The sequence below is a fragment of the Myxocyprinus asiaticus genome, chromosome 11, assembly GCF_019703515.2.
Source record: "Myxocyprinus asiaticus isolate MX2 ecotype Aquarium Trade chromosome 11, UBuf_Myxa_2, whole genome shotgun sequence".
In the NCBI taxonomy this organism is placed as follows: Eukaryota; Metazoa; Chordata; class Actinopteri; order Cypriniformes; family Catostomidae; genus Myxocyprinus; species Myxocyprinus asiaticus.
The window spans coordinates 8778123-8802142 of record NC_059354.1 but is presented as its reverse complement, the minus strand read 5'-3'; the positions used below and the strand labels follow the sequence as shown (position 1 = coordinate 8802142).

Below are 24020 nucleotides of genomic sequence, written 5' to 3'. Positions count from 1 at the left end.
CTAGATAGGGGCACCTGGCAGGGTTGCCCTCTTTCCCCATTATTGTTCTGTCTTGCCCTGGAACCATTAGCAGCCGCAATAAGAAAGGAAGATGATTTTCCAGGGGTGGTTTTTCAAGCTTTTGTTTTACGCAGATTATATTTTATTATTCATCTCCGACCCTACTAGATCTATGCCTTGCCTCCACAGAATTATTAATTCCTTTTCTAAGTTCTCGGGATAGAGTTAATTGGTCTAAATCCAAAGCTTTGTCTCTGACAGCATACTGCCCGGTAACGGCTTTTCAGCCGGGCGCCTTTCAGTGGCCCAAACAGGGCATTAAGTATTTGGGTATTTTATTCCCAACAAATTTGTCTGATTTAGTTAGAGTTAATTTTGACCCTTTAATAAAAAAGGTTTTCAAGTGATGTGGACAGGTGGGCTTCATTACATTTATCGATGATTGGAAAGGTTAATGTTATTAAAATGAATTGTATTCCAAGATTCAACTACCTGCTACAGTCTCTCCCTATAGATGTCCCCCTCTCTTATTTCAAGCAATCTGATAGCATAGCGAAGTCCTTCATTTGGAATGGTAAACATCCCAGATTACACTTTAGTAAATTACATAGGCCGATTGACAAAGGTGAGCTAGGCCTACCCAAGATTTTGTTTGTACCACCGCTACCGGGTGTCTATAAAGTAACTTAATTTCTTATTATGCATTCAGTCTCAGACATTTGGCTCATTGGCTGCTTCCACCTGAAAGAGCCCCTCCCTGGTTTTGTATTGAACAGGAATTTCTTGCCCCTATTTCGCCATTGCAAAGTCCTTCTATCAAACTAACCGGAGAAGTTAAGTTACACCCCATTATCTCGTATTTGCAGTCGGTATGGACAAAAGTGTCCAGAATGTGTAATTCAGACATTTATTTAAATGTTTCCTCGAGCATATGGCTGAACCCAAAATTATGTATTAATAAATCCCCTTTCTGCTGGTCAGAGTGGATTGTGATGGTGGTTGCTACACTCGGTGACCTATATGAGAGTGGAGTATTGAGATCCTTTCAAAATTTGGTTCAACATTTTGGGATTCCTAGATCTCCGTTTTTTAGGTATTTACAGCTGCGCCACCTGCTCTGTACTATTTTTGGGAGTAGCAGATACTCAGGGAGTGGTAATTACTGCTTTTGGAAAAGGTCATGAGGCATCAGTGTATTACTGCCTGCTAATTCAGAGTCTGGGGGAAGGAGCTTAGCAGAGGGTCAATAAAGCGCAACAGTCTGTTTTTGGCAGTAAATATCCCATACATGTTTTCCAGATTTTTACAGATAACTTTTACAGAAACCTTTAAAGACAGACCTTCACCCTCAAACTTCTTATATATATGTGTATATATATCTGAATATTTTGCAATAAACGTAAACTACATGTATATTGTTTCTATATTTATAATCAACAACCTAAAACAATAGTTTTATATATTTCCATATTTTTATATTCGATTATGACATTTGCAATGCTTCATGGTATTGTAGTTCATGCCCTCGTGAAAGACGGTAAGTACACAGTCTTGCAAAAGTATATTTTCAATACTGTTTTGTTTTAAAACAAAGTTTGTAATGTTGTGATTCACCTCTGAGCTGAGATGGTTTGGTTCATGGCTTACAACACTTTTATCAAGGATTTTTAAAAAAAAATCTATGGAGGAAATGAATGGAACAAATACTTCCAGAACCCAGATGGCTGAAAAGGCAGACGGGCACTGTTGTGCTATATTACTCAAATGTTTTCTCTAGCAGTGTTTTTTTTTTTTTTTTTTTTTATGTTGGTTTTACACACCTACAGTAGTGCTCTAAAATTAGAATATTTTTTTGTGAACTCTATCCTTCAAGCTAAAATTTCAATATCATCATAATATCAATATCATTTTTGTAATTGCTGTTGGGTAAACAAGTACACAATAAAACCACATGTTTTCAGGAAAGGGTCAACTGTATAATAAAGTAGATTTTAACCAAAAGTTCATTTTGGGTCGGGGCAAGTTGTCATATGTTTTTTTAATTGATATAAATGAATACAGTTTATTTAAAATATTTGTTATCCAAAACAATAGTTTGATATTTTTTGTATTGTGTTACTTTTTTTTTTATATATATATGTGTTTTTGCTCTTTCACAAATTGTTTTGTTTGTAATATTTGTTTACTGTTTAAATACTGCTGAAAATCGAATAGTAGTATGTTGAATGGCAGGTTCTATTGTGACAATTCAGCCATATGGTGTACCAACATGCCCCATGCCCCAACGTGTGTTCAATGAACTGTATCTTCAATAAACTGTACTTGATGGTGATGTCCGATTTTTGAACTAATCGTTCTTTTGAGCTGATTCTCAGCAAGTAACTGGTCGAGCCGGTTCTCAACATCAAACTGAATTTAACTTTAGTTCTGGGTTGATGACACAAGACGCACAGCTGAAGTAAACTGGCTACCCAGTACGTTGAACTGTCCGACTCAGAACCGAATGAGCTGGTCCCACTGTCTTGCTATGTTTTGAGATGTTTATGGCAATAGCCGAATAAAACATTTAGAAACCTACAGATGTTTGTTTCTGTGTTATTTTTGAATTATTTACAAATATTTGCAAATGAAGGTTTTGAGACAAGTAGGCATTTTTACTCAATGATTTTACTAATACAGTCAGACGGCTCTTACGAGTTACTAGACCGGTTACTGAACCAAGGAACCCATTTGAAATGAACAACTCAAACCTACAGGCAGAATCGAAAGTCAGCTCTTCAGTCGTGTCCGACTCAAAAAGAACCGAATGAGCCTGTCCCACAAACTGTTTAAGTTTGCCGAGGATTACTGAGGAGTCTGATGAGTGAGCTGCTGATACTATGGGCATGCATGTACTGAGGACATGAATGAGCCTGTGGCGAACTGTACGTTTCTTTAATGACAAACAAAACATACAGGAAATATTCGTATAACTAGTTTTAAAGACACGTACAACATTTCCACATTTGTGCACAGTGTCTGTATTGGTTGCTTTAGGTGCAAAACTTTAATGTAGGAAACTTATCCAAGATGTAATCAATATCAGTCGTATTCGACATGCAGGATCACAGAATGAAACACTGATGACAATAAACGCCAATTATAACTTAAAATGTAATAATCAGCAATGTGCGTTCACATATGGCTTTATTTAAATGTTTGAGCGTGAAAACCATGACTCCACGATGTTAGAATCACATGCTAGAGACGTCATTACATGATGACGTAAAAGAACCACTGAATCGGTTTTTGAACCAGTTCATGGAAACTAACTTTCCGAAAGAACCGGTTCGTGGAAATGAATCGAACTTCCCATCACTAGTACTTGAGTTGGGCCCTGTCCCAATACCCACATTTGCGGTCTTGACCACTTGAGTGCACGTGCACATGACAGGAAGTAAGTGTTCAAGACTGTCCCATGTCTGAAACATGCCAACGCTCAGTGCACTTAACCCAAACTAAATCCACACTAGTGCAAATACCGCTTCTGTGCACTTTCAGACTAAGTGTATCCCAGAGTTCATCAAGTTCAGGAGCCACACCCCACCTACCCGAGCATTCGGTGTATTTTCGCTATGATGGTGTCAAGGAAAGCTTTTCAACATAAGTGATTTATTATAATCAGATAGTGAAGCATATATTTATTTGAGTATAAATGAAAGTATTCAACATTATATAATAAGTTTAGGATGACTTAATATCAGCATCATAATTACAAAATATTATATATATATAAAAATTTCATATTTTACAGCAGTTATGGACGATGCAATTTTACAGTTAAAACTTTTTTTAATGTGCAAAGTATTGACAATCAAAATGAGTAAAAATAATGAACATTTACAATTATTTTCACACAATAAAAACATTATACAAATTTGTACTTACATATTTTCTACAGCACAATACACTTCCAACAACCAGTAGTGTATTTATAAATTAAAAGATGGGTAAAATTTCCAGTAATTTATTATTTTAAGTGGGATATAACCAGGGATGGATTACCGACCGGGCCAATGGGGCCAGTGCCCAGGGGCCCATGACTGCCCGGGGATCCAGTTTGATGATCCCCCTGCTCGAAAACCCATCAGCGCTGAAAACGAAACACTGTATAGCTTCATTCATTGAAAAGAAGATGCTGGAATAGATTTTCTGTTGATATGATTGTGAACAAAGTGGTTATTGAATTTGTCATCAGTAATAAGAATTCCTTTTATTGAAATAGAAGTGTTATTCAGAGAAATAGGATTATAGGTTTGCTCTCCTTTCAAATGATTTTTTATACCACTAGGAATAGCGTTGGCTACAATATTATACTCTTTTAATGACGCCCCAGAATCAAATTTTCTGGAGGGCCTTGGTTTTTGTTATTACCGATATCGACACTGCAGCCCGGTACCGTATAGTCCCGCCTCCTACGTTTCCCGCATCCTCCGACTGACCAATCCGGACAGTCGGAGCCAATAATATCTAGTCTGCTATTGGACAGTTGAGACGTCGTTCACACACACACCCACACACACCAACCACAGCAAACAGGGATGTGTTCAAGGGCGGGGCTTGTGTAGATCCGGCCGACGCGTTAGTGAGGAAGTAACGAAGGCGGAAGTAATCACAGTGATGTCTGCATACGTTTAGACATTTAAACTGTAACTACATACAGTGGATTTCATTTACAATAATTTATCAATTTTCAGCTGATTACGTTTTGAGCCGCTGCTGTTTGTAATCGCATACCACAATGGAGGTTAGTAGCTGGTGTTTTTCCTCTTAAAACACAAAGTGGTTGAGTTGACTCAGAAATTGTATATACATTTATTTAAGCCTTCAATTACCAAATGTGTTAATGCGTGAAAATGAGTCAAAATAATCCGATTTATGTCTTTAGTCAATGATCTGTATGTTGCTTTTAACAGTTTGAAAGCATATATGGTAATGTAATGGTATTTAATGATTATCATATTCATATACAATGGTATTTATTTACATGATTCTTCAAGAAGTACTATCGTAAATTTGTATTCTTTCTAAAGTATTGGCACTCGTTTGTTTTCATTTGTGGTATTAGTTTTTTATTGCCATAACGCACGTCCACAGAACCATGGTATTTGCATGATACATGTCCTAAAACAAACAGACAAGCAAACATGGTAGAACCATGGTACGCTTTGGTACTTTTTTTGTTAGTGTATTAAGTGCTTTCACACGAGTTTGCTTATTTTGTCATCACTACTGGATTACAAGACATGTCAGAGGACCAAAATGAAACTTAAGAGATACAATATACATTGTAGTGCAGTGTGTGCATTGGTGTATGAGGTATTTACATTGTTGAAGGATTAAGAGCTTTGTTAACTGTACGATTATAATGTTATTGTCTCACATTTGCAACAGGAAACAAACCCTGAGTCTGTGATGTCACCATTAGGACAGGCCACAGGCAAATCCAAGGTAATTTCTTCTTTCTGTCTGATTCAAGGCTAAATCTGGACTAAATCATTAAATGAATAAATATCTTGCAAAGAAAAATATAATGTTAATGATTATTGTTGATGTTTTCCTCTTCTATCTCTTAAAAGTTGGATACACTGTCCAAAGAAGACCTGATCAAATTTGCTAAGAAACAGATGGTGGCAATGCAGAAGATGAAATCAAAATGTGCAGGTAAGTTAATATTATTATTATTATTATTATTGTTATTGTTATTATTATTAAAGATAATTATTTACAAATGTTTTTCTCTGTTTTGAACAGATTTGGAGAAGGAAGTTGAAGTGTTAAAACTTCCTCCACAAGCTCCTTCAGATGACTCCATTATCCAGGTTTGTAGGAACACCTCAATGACCAGTGAAGCAGTGTCAGAAATGCACATTTTGGTTTTTATTTTGGCCTCAATTTTGCCATGTAAATGGCCATAGAAGCTGGCATGGCATCAAAAACAAGCACGCTAACAGAAATAAACGTCTCTGAACAGACAATATGTAATAACAACTTAATTTTTATAGCACCTTTAGCGATTTAGCACAAAGTGCTTCACAAAACATAAAATCAAAACACACACAGTAAAACACAACACGTTCACATAGTAATAAAAGCAAGTCTATACAAATGAGTTATTTTTATGAGACTTAAAAACATTAACAGATTCAGCAGATTTAATATCCCCAAACGCTCTGTCACCTTTAGTTTTGCATGTGGATCTAGAAGCATGCAACAGTTCACGACAAGAAGATCTAAGAGGTCTAACTGTTTCGTAAGGTCTTGAAAGTTCTGCTGAATAATCTGGCGCCAAACCGTGTAATGCCTTAAAATGAATACAATCTTAAAATCAACCCTAAAATGAAAATGGTAACCAATGCAAAGAAGCTGAAACTGTAGTAATATGATTAAAAGACCTAGTTCATGTAGATTGTAGCCGTACAAAGGTGAGTTGATTTAAAGTAAAAAGCATGTACGTACAAGCTTCTCTGCATCCTTAAAACTCAAAACAAGTCTCACCACGGAACGTTCCTTAACTGATAAAAACAAGACTGAACTAACTTCCTGATGTGATATTCAAAATTTAAATTTGTATAAAAATAGACACCAAGATTTCTCATCACCTGCTGAATATTTGGAACCTGTCCTGACTCAATCTGACTTTTTTTTTTTTTTTTTTAAATCATGACCAATTATAAACAACCTCAGTTTTATCTGTATATAACTGTAGAAAATGACATGCCATCCAATTTTTTATAATTTTTTTGATTTGCCACCTGGAATTGATCTTCGAGGGGTATTTTCTACCTTTTATGAGAGCTTTTTTCCTTACCACATAAAAACACAGAGTGCCACTTTTATGTTAAGCACTTGAGTGTAGTCAGTTCTTTTAAATAATTTCTCAATCTAAAACAATTATGGCTGTTACTTACAAAATTATATCAACATACAATACAAGCAAATCTGTAAAGATATCAACAACAACAAAAAAATAAACGCTCTGCTTTTCAATTATACAGTTATTAATATTATTATCAATTGTTTTATGATGGATATTTATTTGATATTCTTCCTGTTTGCATCTGAACTAATTTGTATCAGTGATTGTGTTGAGCACATATTTCGGTTTATATCCAGAGAGAAACAGTATTGTGGTCTATATTTGAACAGGAGCTGACTGAGAGAATGGATGCCGTACTGCTGGAGAAAGCTGAGACTCAACAAAGTCTGATGTTACTGCGCAAAGAACATGAGGAACTCAAGAAACAAGCACAGGTGACTTCACATCTGTAAAGTGTTTAACATTTCTATTTTGCTGTTGAGGATGTAAGGTTTCCTAGTTGCTTATTTCATTGAGATCAATGTGAGTAACATATTTTTAACAATGGAAAATCACTGTTAGTGCATACCTCTATGTGGCTCAAGCTCAATCACTAATCATAACCACTCTAAATACTAAATACAATAAACAACCTATAAAATCGGGAAGAACAGGGCTAACTCGTCAAACTTTTTAATTCAGTGAAAATTTCTTAGGGTAGGTTTATTTTTTAAGGCCAGTTTTTGCTTAGCATCATACCTTCACGTCTTGACTACAAAAAAGCTGTGATCAAAGATGCAGTTCATTAAACATATGTTGACTTTTTGTGACAACTTGCCCCAAATGTGGGAAATGTTGTCCCAGTGGAACCTGACATTGAAACAGTGGCGTAGGTTTCATGTGAACATCACTAACTTAAACCTCTGCATTAAATATTAGAGAATTTTCAGTTGTGCTGCAACAACACTAATCGATAATGAAAATAATCAACAAATTTTATTATCGATTTGTCTGATACGTGCGCCGCACACGGAGAAGCTCAATCAGTTACGTTCCTTTACAGTTGTGAGAAATTACGGATATTGTCTGTATTTCATAATGTAAAAATGTAATGAATCTAAGTCATGATTTTGCAAAACCGCTTGTCTTTACCACAAGGGAGTCCCCATTGAGACTTAACCTCATTTATTTATAATATCCTGCTGCTTGTAGACATGACTGCATACTGTAGGCTACTGTGGACAGTTTAATAACCATATGCAATTTATATTGTTATATATTGTTAGTTATATTTAGGGGTCAAGCCTTGAAAGGGTGAAGACCCCTATTGTGTTTGTTAGTGTTATTAGGGGCCAAGCACTGAAAGTGCATAGGCACCTGTTGTAATCGTTAGTGTTCTTTTTATTCTTCTTCCACCATTGAGTCTATAGCAGCCCATAGAACCGTATGCGAGAAGGACAGTCTGAACATTAACTGGAGCAAATTTGGAGTCTCTAACTCAAACCCTCTAGCGGCACAAACTGCCCAAATTTTCACACGTTTATGCTAATAACTTTTGAACTGTAAGTGCTAAAATCACAGTACCCTTTTCCTCTGATTCTGGGTCGTGACAGATCAATTGCACCCTATGTTGGCGTTTTCCGTCTTGAAAATTTGAATGCAGAAACACATGACTGAACTCACTACTAACTTTGAGGCCACATGTCATGAATATCAGTCCAAGATATCTAAATTTCAAAAAGAACTAGAAGAATTTAGACCTTTCATCCGATTTGCATGAAAATTAAATCAGATCATCTTCAGACCAGGCTGACAAAAAGTTATGAAATTCAAATTGATTAATCAAATGGTTCTCGAATAATGTGTGAACAAATTCGACGTAGAGCACGCCAAATTGGACGTGAGACTATATCTCCGCAATGCTTTAGCATATTCACACCAAACTTGGTGTGTGTTATGACAACCATGACCTGAGGGTTCCTGCACAGTTTCGGCACAGTGCGTCCTAGTGTTCACGAGGTATGAAAATTTGGTCGTTATATTCTGTGCGTAATGCCGAGTCGAAATTTTCCTATGTCGGCCATTTTGGCCATCGTAAAATGCTTTATTTTTCAAACGCATTGACATATCGCTAAGAAACTCATTATGTGTCATTGGCACAATGCCCTGAAGGTACTTAAAAAGTTTTGGGACAGCGCCTCCTTCTGGTCAAAAGTTATACAAAATTTTCATAAAATGATAATAACTTTTGATTACTTTGTGCTATTGTCATGAGATCAGTCTTGGTAGATTCCATTTGTCATGCTGAGAACGAGGATACCAATTATGCCATGATCTTCCTGTCTGCCATTTTGAAATCCTTTAAAAACCTAATTTTTCGAACTCCTAGAGCATTTGTCAGATTTTAACCAAAATCGATTCAGACCAAAAAGTTACGGATTTCGTGTTGATAGACCAAACCGTTTTCATTTAACACAACAGTGAATTTGATGGCACGGTGCCAGAATGGTTTTCAGGTTCTTTCTCGGCAATGCTTTGGCATATTGATATGAAACTTTGTGTCATCAGGGCTGCACCTTGACCACACCATATCAATTTGATGACAGCGCCACCTGTTGGTCAGAAGTAATAAGCTTTTATGTCCCATTGCAATTGATAATATTCATGGTTTTTCAACCATTTTGCCTAAAATAATGACCAAATTGCTGTAATTACTTATTTTTTGCCATTGTTTTGCCTAATAATGGTTGATGTGCTTGGCCCCTTAATTGCTGCTTGCAGCTATATATATATTATTATTCTGCCATGGAAGTCTATGGCAGCCCATAGAACCGTTCATGGGAAAGTTATGACATTTTGCACACAGATAGAGGACAGTCTAAACTAATAACACAGCAAATTTGCTTACAAAAAGTTATGGAATTCAAGTTGATAGACCAAACCGTTTTCGAATGATGCTTCAACGAATTTTACGAAGAACATGCAAAATTGGACTTGAAACTGTATCTCCAGAACAGATGGATTTTGACAAAAGTTGGTATGTGTCATGGGCATCATGCCCTGAGGTGACATGCAGCGATTCGGCGCAGTGCCCTCTACTGGTCAAAAGACTGCTATTTTTGCTTTTAACTCTTGAATGCTTTGGCCAAAAATCACAAATCTGGTCTCTTTAGATTCGACATACGATACCCAATTTTCCCATGTCGGCCATTTTTGGTGTCAGCCATTTTGAATTTTGTTGTAAAATGCTGTACTTTATGAACGCATTGGTGTATCATTATGAAACTTTGTATGTGTTATCAGCACCATGCCCTGAAGGTGCCTGAGAAGTTTGGGTCCGGTGCCACCTAGTGGCCAAAAAAATGTAATTATATAACTTTGTGAGCTTATTACTTTTGATGGTGTTGGTCTATTTTCACAAGACTGGTCTCGCTACGTTCATGAGGACTTACCAAGCGCAACGATACCACATTTGCAATAGTTTGACTTATGACCTGTTGCCATTTTGAAAAAGTTCCAAAAATACTTTAGCAAATTGCTTCTAGGCCATTTGTCCGATCGGAACCAAACTACCACCAGTAAAATCGCTCTAAGCAAGTTCTTTGAGGTAATAAGTAACATTGCAAAATTTCGATTGTAAGTGACACAAACAGGCAGACAAAATGAAAAGTTGTCTCCACTTTAATGTAAATGGTTATAGCTCTTAAACGGAATAAGATATTTTCACCAAATTTGACACACTTATATAAGGGCTCAATCTGAGAACACACAGAAAAAGTTGCGGGGCTTGGCTGCTTGGTGGCGCTATAACAGGAAATAACTTGAAAGTGGCTCTAACTATGGAGCCATTGGTCAGACTGACATCAAAATTTGCAAGCAGTGTCTTTGTCAGACTTGCCATCATTGACCGTGAGCACAGTCACGTATCTTGAACAGTGAATTTCATTCCAAGCACACCAAACAGGTCTCAAGGCTGTATCTTGGCAATGCTTTGGCCTATTAGAACAAAACATGTTACATGTGATAGCCATCGTGCCCTGATGGTACCTGAGCAGTTTCGGAACAGTGCCACCTACTGGACAAGAATTGTGAAAAATAGCTATTTTTAGATATTTTTAATATAGATGTTTTTTTAATCATTGAAAGCTTACTTTTTCTAACTCCTACAGCGTTCATCGGATTTTAACTTAAAACATGTCATAATGCTGCTTTGGTTGCTCATGCTGCCAATAATGGGCTTGACCCTGGTATTGCTGCTTGCCTCTATATTTTTATTTATATTTTAAACCTTTTTTTAATCATTCATATTATTAATAAGTAAATGTTAATACAAATAGGAAATACAATTTTACTTACGTATTTGATCAACTGAAGAAATCATTGAAAATGTATCAATTAATTGTTATTTGTAGCCCTACTTTTTAGCGAAATGTAAAAAGTAAAGAAATTATGAAGCAAAAAACAATTAATAAAGCAACAAAACTGCAAAACGTAACATACTAAAATATTAAAACATTGTTTTAGCTAGCAAATATTTATACACTTATGACAATATGCCCCGACCTGACTTTTATGAAAATGACCTTTTTCCTAAGAACACATAAACCTTTCAGTGAAAAAAAACAACATTGATTAACTTCATAATTTGTTTCCGATTAAGCAATACCAGTAAATCAGTCATTCATGAATTAGCAAACTTAAAGCCCTTTGGATGAATTTTACATAACTCGACTTTAAGACTGCTACACTATTGGACATACATGCAATCCCCCTGAAGCAGATCTAGACAAGTGGTGCTGGGGAGGAGGATGGTTTAAGGGTAAAAACTGCTGCAGTGAAACCAGTTAATCTGCATACAACTCAGGCAGTTTAAATGCTAGACAAACAAGGTGTACGCTAGTTGATTGGCTAACAGATTACATGTCAAAGGACCTATCAGCTTGCACCATGTATAGTTTCATGACTGAACGTAAAATAATTTAAAATGTATTTACAGGACACAATCGAAAGTTTAGCAGCTCTTAAGGGACAACTGGATACAAAAAATAAGGAGTGTGCAGAAATGCAGAAACACACAACTGAACTCACTGCTACCTTTGAGGCCACATGTCATGAATATCAGTCCAAGATATCTCAATTTCAAAAAGAACTAGAAGAAGCCAAACATCAATTGACAGCTGAGATCGAAGCTCTCAAAGATTCTCACCAGAGCAGTCTCACAGAATCCCAACAGGAGATTGAGAATCTGCAGCAGGAAATGGAAAGGCTGAGCAAACAGTATGAAGACGATGTCCGAGACCTGGAGGAGCAGCTGGAGTTGAATGCAGCAGACTTCGAGAGGGAGAGAGAGCGACTACTTTTGCTTAATGAAGAGCTTTCAGAGCAGCTGTCGTTGAAGGAGGGCTTCCTCCAGGACGTTCAAGAGGAAGAAGAGGACGCTAGTAGAGCGGGGGCTCAGAAAGATTCAGGAAGTTCAAACATATCTGACTTCCCAGCATCAGATGACTCTAGCGATGAAGCTGGTATGCTAAAGCTGGCACTGGAAGATCTACAGTCTCATAACGTCATGCTTCAGGAGGAGCTTACGTTTCTTAGAAATGTGAAATTGGAGCTGGAGTCAGAGCTGAAGCAGGTGAGAGATGAGTTCTCATTGGAAAAGGATGAACTAGAGTTCAGAATTAATGAGCTTCAAATGAACAAAGATGATGGTGATACGTTTGTGGACAAGAGTGGAAAGAGATACAGTATATCTAAAGAACAACATCATCAGGAAGTCCAGACCTTTGAAGAACCAAATGAATCAGAAGCCTGCCTTACCTCCAGTGCTGAAACACAAACAGAAGAAGAAATTCCTCATGTCGACGACCTGCAAAACAGATGCAGACCTCCAGCTGAAGTGTTTAAGCATACCAAGAACATACAAACAAATGAGGAAATGGATCTACAAGACATAACAGAACAGTTCATAAAGCAGTATAAAACCATGAAGGAACAAACTGCAGTCTCTGTTGAGGCTCTGCAGGAGAAACTTCAAAACGTCTACCAGCAGAGGGACAGTTTGTTGGAACAACTTCTAAAAGCTGAAGAAACAGTGGAACCAGTAGAGCAAAAGATGTCTTTTGAGGACCTAAAGAAGGAAAATGAAGAAATCCTGGTGCACCTGCAACACAAGGAGGCTCTCATCCTAGAGTTTATGGAGATACTCAAATTCGTAGATAAGACACATGAGGAATCCAAAAGTGAACATGTGGACAATGCACTGTTGTTGATAACTGCAGAAAAGGATGAGCAAATAAAGACCCTTAAAGAAGAGGTCTCTTCTCTTCAAACCAGAGAGGAAGCGTGCCAAGAGAACAACAGACTTCTCAAATTCCAAATCTTGTCCTTGTCGGAAGAGAGGGACACCGTACAGAACAATATGGATGCTTGTCGAGAACAACTTTCTGAAATACTCAAGCAGAATTTCTCTGAGACTGAGGCTCATGGGACAGCCGATATCTTGACTTTAATCAACCATCTCTTGACTAAAGCTCAGGAGGAAAAAGCAATCTTAACCCGACAGTTTGATGAAAGAGTAGAGCAGTATACCATGGAATTGGAGAGTGTGAGGCAGTCAGGTGAGGAGCGAAGCGCTGAGCTGCAGGCACACATTGATGACCTCAGCCGAGAGAAGCACCTGCTGAAGACCAATTTGGATGATGTGGTTTTAGATACTGAGGGATTGCAGAAGGACCTGAGTGAAATGCAGGTCATGAATGAAAAGCTCCGTGTTGAAAACCAGAGCCTTATCAATCAGGTGGCTGACTTAAGCAGGAGTCTAGAAGAAAAACAACAGGAAGAAAAACGTAGGTCAGAAGAAATTGACACACAAGCTAATGAGATGAAGGAACTGCAGCAGAGACTTGCTGATAGAGACACACTCATATCACAGCTAAAGGATGAAATTGGACACTTGCAGGTAATGTGTGCCCTTGGTCTTTTTGAGATGTCTGATCAGATGTCAACATTCTAGGTTTTCTTCAACTTCAGGCAATTTCAAGTCCCAAAGGTTGATTTTTATTAAAACTAACAGTTTTTTTTTTTTTCTTCTTCTTCTTCTTACTAATTCTTCTTCATTATCATCTTACTCTTACTTGTCATTCTTCTTCTTCTTACTCCTCCTCCTTCTTCTCCTTACTCCTCATTCTTCTTCTTCTTACTCATTCTTCTTCTCATTCTTCTTCTTCTTACTCCTCATTCTTCTTCTCTTCTTCTTCTTCTCTTTCTTCTTCTTCTCATTCTTCTTCTTCTTACTCCTCATTCTTCTTTTTCTTCTTACTCCTCATTCTTCTTTTTCTTCTTACTCATCATTCTTCGTCTTTTTACTCATTCTTCGTCTTTTTACTCATTCTTCTTTTTCTTACTCCTCATTCTTCTTACTCATTATTCTCATTCTTCTTACTGCTTGTCATTCTTCTTCTTCATCTTACTCCTCATTCTTCTCATTCTTTTCTTCTTACTCCTCATTTTTCATCTCATTCTTTTCTTCTTCCTCCTCCTCTTCCTTCTCATCTTCATCTTCTTCTCACTTGTCTTTTTCTTACTCTTACTCCTCCTTCTTCATCGTCTTCTTCATCGTCGTCTTCTGCACATATAACTTGTGAGCAGAATATTTTTTAATGACCGTCATTTGCAATCAAGCTGTTTTTTGCCATATTACACAAAATGTGAAAATATTATTTAATTGTGTTTTATTTAGGACACATTAATCATTAGCTTTCAGAAAAAATGGCAAAAAATCTAATGAATCTCCTGTGATGCATGCACATACACTGTTGGACACTGCAAGTAAACAAATTCAAAATTATTGAGAGTGTGAAAAAATGTCTTACGAAGACTTTACTTTCTAGATGTCCACAGTGCCCGAAGTTGGAAAATACCCCAAATATAAAAACAAAGTGAACAAGTAAATTAACAGAAAAATTACTCAACAACATGGAACAGTGACCTCTCATGTTTCTGACTTTCTATTTTCAGATGAGCAAAGAGTCACCAGTGTCTAAAGAAAATGAAAATATGAAAGACTTCTCTGATAAAATAGGTATGCTCATATTCCAGCTGTACCATGCAGTTTCTCATGAGTGAACTTTCAGTTACAGTTACAATTTTGATGTCACATCAAAATTGTAACTGTAACTGAATGCCTGAATGTTTTCCATGTTTCATGTTCTTTTACCGGAATCTTGTGTTGTCTAGAAATCCTGGAGAAGGAAAGCAAAGATAAAGATGAACGCATGAATAAAATCAAAGCTGTTGCTTTGAAAGCTAAAAAAGAGCTGGAAAACAGCAAGAAAGAGGTTTGGCGTGTGTTAAATCATTAAGGCTAGATATACAGTTACCTTTATATCTTCTAGAGCTTGTGCTGTCCATACGAGTTCTGTTTGGATTTCCAGGTTGTCACTCTGAGAGAGGAAGTGGACATGCTGAAGGCTGATCGAGACAAATTATCCAGATCCATGAAGGATATCATCCATGGTGCTGAAGACTATAAGGTGTTGAGTTAGAGGACTTTGACTACAGCATGGGGAAATTACAAACAATGTCTTTTTTAAATGAAGTTATTGCACTCAGAACTCATTGTTATCAATGATTCTCATTATAATGAATGCAAAATCATTTTCAGAATTTGATGGTGGATTATGACAAGCAGACAGAGTTGCTGGATAAAGAGAAAGAGAAACTAGAACAGGTGGAGAAACATAACGAAGATTTAACCAAACGTCTGCAAAATGCAATTCAACAGGTACTCCACTACCTCATGACAACATTACATTCATTGTACTCATTAGACACAAAAACTCACATGACAGCCATAAAGTCAGCTCTCCTGTTAATTATACAGAGGCCTCATAAAGTATTTGAACACTTGAGCCACATTTTAAAAAATGTAAGAATGTCGTTGTATTAGATAAGGAAATATTAAAGTGTCATTTATTTCAAAGAAAGCTGCTTATGCACACAACAAAACATTTTACACAATGATGTTTTTGATTCAAATGATAAAACAAAAGAGAATGAAGAAAAAGTAATGTGACACTTTGTGGTTGTCAAATGTTAGTGGAAGATCGCCTTGTGACATTTAATCACATGCAAGATATGAATTATAGATATCTATAATTCAGTATTCACTAGTTAAAGCTGTACTACAGATCTTTGTGCTCTCAAGCGACATCAGTGATTGCAACTTAAAATTACAAGCAAAGAACACTTTACGCCAGTCGTGTTTCGGCACTGTCCTTTTGCACGGATGAATCTCTTGGTTTGAGCTTACCTGGACATCGCCTGTGTATGATCATGACTGGGAGATATTTAGAACTGGAGTCATTTGTTGTATTTTCAATGTTGATATTATGTTATTCTATTAAACATTTAAAACTGAAATATGACCTGCTTTGATAAAGATAAACAACACTTTTATTTGCATATTTTGAATAAATTAATACATTTTTCACTTATAGTGCTTTTTTGACACTACACTCAAAGCGCTTTTACATTGATAACAAACCACAACCAGTTACCAGCATACTTTAATATGATCATTCAAGTGTTTTATCTACTATTAATGTTTGTATTGTACTACACATAAACTCGTGACATGGTTGATACAAGTACAACTGAAGACTTATTTTATTTTTTATTATCTTGTACAGACTCAGTTGATAATGGAAGTAAAACTGTAGTACAACAATAGTACGTCTATGCACTACACACAATAACAGTATTAATAATGATGGGGATGAAATATACTTTATTAAACATAAAAAATTATATGCATAAATTTGCAATATAAAAATTACAATAATATGTTTAATTCATTTTTTTAGCAGTAAAGTTATAATAGAGAGATGGTTACACACTAAACAAATAAATATGTACATTACTGTGCTATGAAATCAGTAAATTTTAAACAACTTGAGATGATAATTCAGTGTAAACAGACAGACTCTCTGCTAAAAGGAAAATAAGTAGTAGCTTGTGTGTTTTTGTGACTGGGGCAAAAGAAATGAGAGAACAGCGGCATACACACTCTTAGGGAACCTGGAAAGTTGAAGTCAGAAGTTTACATACACTTAGGTTGAAATAATTAAAACTCATTTTTAACCACTCCACAGATTTCATATTAGCAAACTATAGTTTTGGCAAGATGTTTAGGACATCTACTTTGTACATGACATGAGTAATTTTTCATCAATTGTTTACAGACAGATTGTTTCACTTTTAATTGACTATATCACAATTCCTGTGGGTCAGAAGTTTACATACACTTTACGTTTTTTAAGTTAACTGTGCCTTTAAGCAGCTTGGAAAATTCCAGAAAATGATGTCAAGCCTTTAGACAATTAGCCAATTAGCTTCTGATTGGAGGTGTATTGAATTGGAGGTGTACCTGTGGATGTATTTTAAGGCCTACCTTCAAATTCAGTGCCTCTTTGCTTGACATCATGGGAGAATCAAAAGAAATCAGTCAAGACCTCAGAAAAAAATTGTGGACCTCCACAAGTCTGGTTCATCCTTGGGTGCAATTTCCAAACACCTGAAGGTACCATGTTCATCTGTACAAACAATAGTACGCAAGTATAAACACCATGGGACCACGCAGCCATGATACTGCTCAGGAAGGAGACACATTCTGTCTCCTAGAGATTAACATAGTTTGGTACGAAAAGTGCAATTCAATCCCAGAACAACAGCAAAGGACCTTGTGAAGATGCTGGAGGAAACAGGTGAACAAGTATCTATATCCACAGTAAAACAAGTCCTATATTGACATAACCTGAAAGGCTGCTCAGCAAGGAAGAACCCACTGCTCCAAAACCGCCATAAGAAAAAGCCAGACTACCGTTTGCAAGTGCACATGGGGGCAAAGATCTTACTTTTTGGAGAAATTTCCTCTGGCCTGATGAAACAAAAAAACTGAACTGTCTGGCCATAATGACCATCGTTATGTTTGGAGGAAAAAAGGGTGAGGCTTGCAAGCTGAAGAACACCATCCCAACTGTGAAGCATGGGGGTGGCAGCATCATGTTTTGGGGGTGATTTGCTGCAGGAGGGACTGGTGCACTTCACAAAATAGATGGCATCATGAGGAGGGACATTTATGTGGATATATTGAAGCAGCATCTCAAGACATCAACCAGGAAGTTAAAGCTCGGTCGCAAATGGGTCTTCCAAATGGACAATGACCCCAAGCATACCTCCAAAGTTGTGGCAAAATGGCTTAAGGACAACAGTCAAGGTATTGGAGTGGCCATCACAAAGCCCTGACCTCAATCCGATAGAACATTTGTGATCTGAATTGAAAAAGTGTGTGCGAGCAAGGAGGCCTACAAACCTGACTCAGTTACACCAGTTCTGTCTGGAGAAATGGGCCAAAATTCCAGAAACTTATTGTGAGAAGCTTGTGGAAGGCTACCCAAAATGTTTGACCCAAGTTAAACAATTTAAAGGCAATGCTACCAAATACTAACAAAGTGTATGTAAACTTCTGACCCACTGAGAATGTGATGAAAGAAATAAAAGCTGAAATAAATCCTACTCTCTACTATTATTCTGATATTTCACATTCTTAAAATAAAATAGTGATCCTAACTGAGACAGGGAATGTTTTCTATGATTGTATGTCAGGAATTGTGTAAAACTGAGTTTAAATGTATTTGGCTAAAGTGTATGTGAACTTCTGACTTCAGCTGTATATACAGCAATATTATAAAATACCCAGATGTCATGAATATTAGTGAACATGTTATAGTAACTTCAACGGACAATGTAGATACATCGCGATTGGTTAACACACAAGTATTGGTCAATTTATACGAGCGTGACAAGCAATATAAGCTTCAACAACCCTACCAGACAGCATATCCAAGCATTATAGCAAGTAAAGAACTTTGCCAAACAGTTTACAGATGAACATCAATCCAGACTGCAGAAATGCTGTCCTGAACTGTGTGACAGTGACTGACTGAACTGAACAGTGTAGTTTCCCCAGCTGGAACACGTGGCAGCCGGTGTTCTATCCTGTGTTTATGGACATGACGTAAGGATGAACGACATAAATCTGTGATTTTGCGCCAAATCCGACCCGACAGCTTAACATGCAAATAATGTTTTTAGGCTTACCATTGTGAATCGGGTAAGGTAAGCACGTTGTTTCGAACACTGTTTGTTTATGTACTCAATAAATAATGTCATGATGTTCATTTTTAACCAAATAATCTTCCGTAGTGCAGCTTTAAAGTGTTAATTATTAAAATCATTAATTAGGTTTGCACTTGTAAAAGTGTTAATTCTTGGTATCAAAAAAGACGTCATCACTTTTTATATTAAAAATAGAATTTCAAGTAGTAAAAGTCATAGTTTTGATATCTTTAATTGCATTTTCACTAGTAGAATTTCACAATGATCTGTCATTCACTCCTGTTCAAAACACAGTTTCAGATATCTATAATGAATTTCTTACTGGTTGAAACTCCAAATACACTTATCAGCTTTGTACCTCTTACTAGTAAAAATAAAATGCTTTTTTTACTAGTGGCCAAGTTAATTTCAGATATCTGTAATGTTGTTGTAACTGATAAGAAAGCCTTTTAAGATATCTTTAAATACTCTTCAATTTATTTATTTCTAAAATATTTACATTGCAATTAGTAAAAACAAAATTAGCATTTGCACTAGTAATGTAATTATTGAGATCAAAAATTAGAATTTTTACTAATAAGTTCATAGCTGTTATGTGAAACTGTAATTTCAATTAATTTCATGTAAAAAAAATCATTTAATTCTGTAATTGCGTTTTGAACAGAAGTGAATGGCAGATCAATGTGAAATTCTGCTAGTGAAAATGCAGTTACAGATATCAGTATTAATGTTTTTACTAGTTGAAATTCCATTTTTGATATCATGAATGTGTATTTCTGTGAGTGAAAATTTCATTTTAGATGGCAAGAATTAATGTTTTTACTATTGCAAACATCATTACTGATAACAAGAATTAGCATTGTAACTTGTGAAACCTGAATTATGAATTATTTTATCCCTGCACGTGGTCAAATGTCAAAAGGGCTTGCCATATGAGTCCATAGTAAATGTGATTAACTATACCTGCGAGTGGCATTTTGGGTTATTAGTATTCAAGAAGAATTTCACCAGTATTCTTTGAATATGAATTGAGTGCTTGTTTTGTGTGACTGCCAGCATGAGCTGTTGTCGTCTGAGCGAGAGGATCTGATGGCTCGTATTGAGACGCTGCAGAGTAACGTCACACAGCTGGAGTCACAGATAGTGGACATGCAGAGGGTTAAATGTGGGCTGGAGAAAGAGCTTGAGGCAGAGAAGCTTTTAAGAGAGCAGAAGTTTAAGGTACAGACGGACATCTCTGACCTCTTGCACTAAACGCTGCTGGGTTATGATGTTTCATGCACCTGAGTTTTAACAGCACTGGCATTGTAAAAGCATGATGTTTTCTCTTGTTTTTTTTTTTTTATGGATGTGTTTGTGTTTACTTCACTGCAGGAGCATCAGTGTGTTGTGAGGGAGATGGAGGAGCTTCAAGCTCAGCTCGGCAAATACAAACATCAGCTACAACAAACCGCTCAAGAACTCGAGCAGCTCAGAAAGGCATGTTCCAAAACAAGAACCTCTGAAATCTGTTTGTTATTTGGCATTTCTCCATGTTCTAGTACAAGTCCTCTACTTGCAACCTGATATAGCAGTAGAGATACCACTTCCATGCAGCTGTCAAAGTTTTACTTCCCCTGGAGGCTGAATGAATCCATTGGCTTAACTTGTTTAGGTTATTTTATTCAGGTGAATCACCACAAAATTAAAAGGAAAAAATACAAAATGTATTTTTTGCTAAGAAAAAATTAAGCCCAATTTTAGGAACATTGCACGCCAAAGCAGTGCGTAAGCTGAGCAGAAGCAGTGCGTCACGACAACTTTCGCTGCTTGTGCTTTTACAACAACAGCGTTTCTGCTGCTCTCAATACAGAAAATAAAGTTATAAAATGGTTATCAGGAGTGAGCTATTGATAAATATTACAAGCTTGATCGTCATTAAATCGTATTTACAAGATGCTGGTGTAATGTAATATAGTCTTGTAGAATAATTTCATGTAGTGACAGCCAACACTTGAAGCGCTGCTCATTTCAAACATCATTCAGAGGAAGGGGAGGGGGAGGATGATGAGCCTGAACAACACAGGAAGGTTTGATTTCTCAGTTTGGCTCTTAATAATATATCTTAATAATATAGTCAGAAAGAAGCAATTATGCACAACCATTGAGATGCGATATCTGTTTGTTCAAACACCAGACAAAACTCTTGAATTAATCCTTATAAGTTGTCATCAATCGTCAATACAAGACTGATGTAAGTTCTGAATTTACCGACCACACGTGGAGTCGCATGCATTTGTTTACCTGTTAGCACTGGCTGTGTATGTGTATTGCTGTTAACCCTTTAGACCTGCTCTTTATAATAATAGTATATAATAGGCAGTTTTATTTTGTTTAAGCCTATAATATGTAGTATACCATAGTTTTAAATGATAAAACTGCATGTCTGCGTAAGCTATACAATTGAAATAATTTCATTTTGTTTTTGTCATTAAATTAGTTATGTTTTCCTATGAGCTAATTAATACAAAAACATGCTAGACTACAAATACATGCTTATTCTGTGCAATATCTGTGTCAACTCATCTTCATGATATCCATCAGCAGTGCACTTTAATTTGGCGTGAGCAGCACAGCAAAAATAGACTTTGCGTCGAAACTCGCGCTACACTTCTCACACTACACTTCTGCCACTCTGATATTGCTTCCGATGTAAATACAGTAATTCATTAACATGAGCGGTGAAGAAAATACGCACTGCTTCTGCCCTGCTTCGCCGTGCAGCGGTGTAAGTTGTGTATTTTTACGTTATTTTCATGAAAATTAAGCACAGTTCCCCCCTAAATTCTCATTTCTGTAATATATCCAAATGTTTTACTTTACTCCAAATGCTTTTTTAGGGCTTCAAGCTTCAAGCTTTAGGGTTTCACATTTATTATTATTTTGGCCACTTTCACTTAAAGGAATATTCCACTTCAATACAAGTTAAGCTCAGTCAACACATTTATGGCAAAATTTTGAATTGTAAGTGCTTCACTGTAACCTTGATTTTTGCTTCTTCTTTTTTTTAAAGGAGGGACGAGTCAAAATAATTTTTGTGGTAATCAGCATAATACCACACATGCTGTTGATTCAGCTTAACTTGTATTGAAACCGGAATATTCCTTTAAATGGCTGTAACTCTTGATCAGAATGTGAAGTCAATCCGAGAACACCAGATAAACAATAATAGCGCTATTCCAATGCCAAACCTAAAAATTACTGTAACTATGGGACCATGCAATCAGAATGAAACTCTGTGGGCCTCTTTGACTCTTGGCCCCAGTGCAAAATTTGGATGGGGGAGGCCACCAGGATGCGCTTTCGCATTTTACGTGCTTGTAAATAGTTCTATATTCTGCAGTGTTTCACACAGACACAAGTTATTCATATCCAATGATAGATCTCATTCTGAACGGCTTTGCCTCAAGAACCATTAGGGTCAGTCAAATCGTTTGTATTTGTATTATTTTAAAAACTACTTTTGGAATGAGATAAATAAATAATTGAAATGTAAATAAACCATTACCTCTAAAAAATGTTAACACAAATCTCATAATTTTTTGTTGGCTACAACATAAACAATATTTCATACATTATATTACACTATATTATTGGGATTGAAGTTTTGTTTAATTATTATTGTATGTACATGATCAATACATCAACATCATGTGATCAAAATTAACAGGGTTATGCTGCTGGTATGTTTGATCTAGCAATACAAACAGCTGCCGCTTTAGCTCAAAGTGTGTGGGATGTTGACAAGGGCTTGGGTTTGCCTCGATACTGGTTTCAGTGTCATCGTTCGGAAAATAAACCAATACAGTCAACATTAACTATTTTACAAATTACTGTAAATAAAAACATTGCATTCGTAAACAAAATATGACACATCAAACTAACTCATGTTGAGAATTAGATACAGTGTTTGTGACATTCTAACATGTTGTCATGTACAATTTCATCCATCATGTGGGGTTGTAGGACGCTCAGCAGAACTCATTACTGGACATGGAGATGGCAGACTATGAGAAACTGGTGAAGGAACTCAATCACAAACTCAGTGAGAGAGACAGACAGATTGAAGAGCATCAGACTCAAGCTCAAACACACAAGCAGCGAGAGCAACGACTCAATGAGGAGATCGGTACGACTGAGAGTGTAATCTGTTCATGTTGACCTGTGTGTGTTCTGTTGTAATGTACATGAAACAGTTTCCCTCAAGCTGTACAGGATGAAGGCTGATGAATCTCATTATATCATGTTGTCTCAGAGTCTCTGAAGTCACTGGTGGAACAGACAGAAGATAAAGCCTCCAGGATGAAACAATTGCTAATCAAAACGAAAAAAGATCTGGGAGATGCAAAGCAAAAAGTGAGTCATTTCAATGAGTTCAACCAACCCATCTGCTTCGTGTTGTTCACCAAGTATTTGTTGTTTATCCCCTTAAGGAATAGTTCACCCAAAAATTAAAATTCTCTCATGATTTACTCACCCTCATGCTATCCAAGATGTGTATGACTTTCTTTCATCAGCTGAACTCAAATGACAATATTTAGAAGAATATTTCAGCTCTGTAGGTCCATACAATGCAAGTGAATGGGTACCAAAATTTTGAAGCTCCAAAATCCACATAAGGGCAACATAAAAGTACTCCAGACGACTCTGGTGGTTAAATTCATGTCGATTTTTACTATAAATTCTCCTCCCCTCCTTCAGTGAAACATGATCTCTGATACCCAATAAAGACAAACGTCTCATGTGTGCTCCGATCAATGCTTCTGTAAGCCCCAAGTAGCCACAAACTCTATATCAACTCTTACCTTAGGCTGTATTCTTCACTTGCTAATTGTCTGTGAGCTTGCTTGGGTAAATATTCCAATGTTATATCTTGGATGTCCAGAACAAAATATGCAGTCCAGCAGAAAAAACATGATAAACAAATCAGCAGGGGTGTAAGTTACAAATTACAAATACTCACATT

General features: G+C 36.6%; 1 protein-coding gene across 1 annotated transcript in view; it reads left to right on the top strand.

Annotated features, from left to right (window-relative positions):
- Positions 1-4631: 4631 nt before the first annotated feature.
- The window catches only part of LOC127447745 (GRIP and coiled-coil domain-containing protein 2), a 42227-nt gene continuing 22838 nt past the window's right edge, over positions 4632-24020 (top strand). The window contains exons 1-14 of the mRNA XM_051709780.1: positions 4632-4786; positions 5434-5490; positions 5619-5703; positions 5794-5861; positions 7189-7293; positions 11835-13796; positions 14855-14918; positions 15074-15174; positions 15271-15369; positions 15501-15620; positions 20072-20236; positions 20390-20494; positions 23021-23183; positions 23310-23410. Coding sequence (XP_051565740.1) covers positions 4781-4786; positions 5434-5490; positions 5619-5703; positions 5794-5861; positions 7189-7293; positions 11835-13796; positions 14855-14918; positions 15074-15174; positions 15271-15369; positions 15501-15620; positions 20072-20236; positions 20390-20494; positions 23021-23183; positions 23310-23410 — 3201 coding nt within the window. The 5' untranslated portion in view covers positions 4632-4780. The remainder of the gene's footprint in view (positions 4787-5433; positions 5491-5618; positions 5704-5793; positions 5862-7188; positions 7294-11834; positions 13797-14854; positions 14919-15073; positions 15175-15270; positions 15370-15500; positions 15621-20071; positions 20237-20389; positions 20495-23020; positions 23184-23309; positions 23411-24020) is intronic.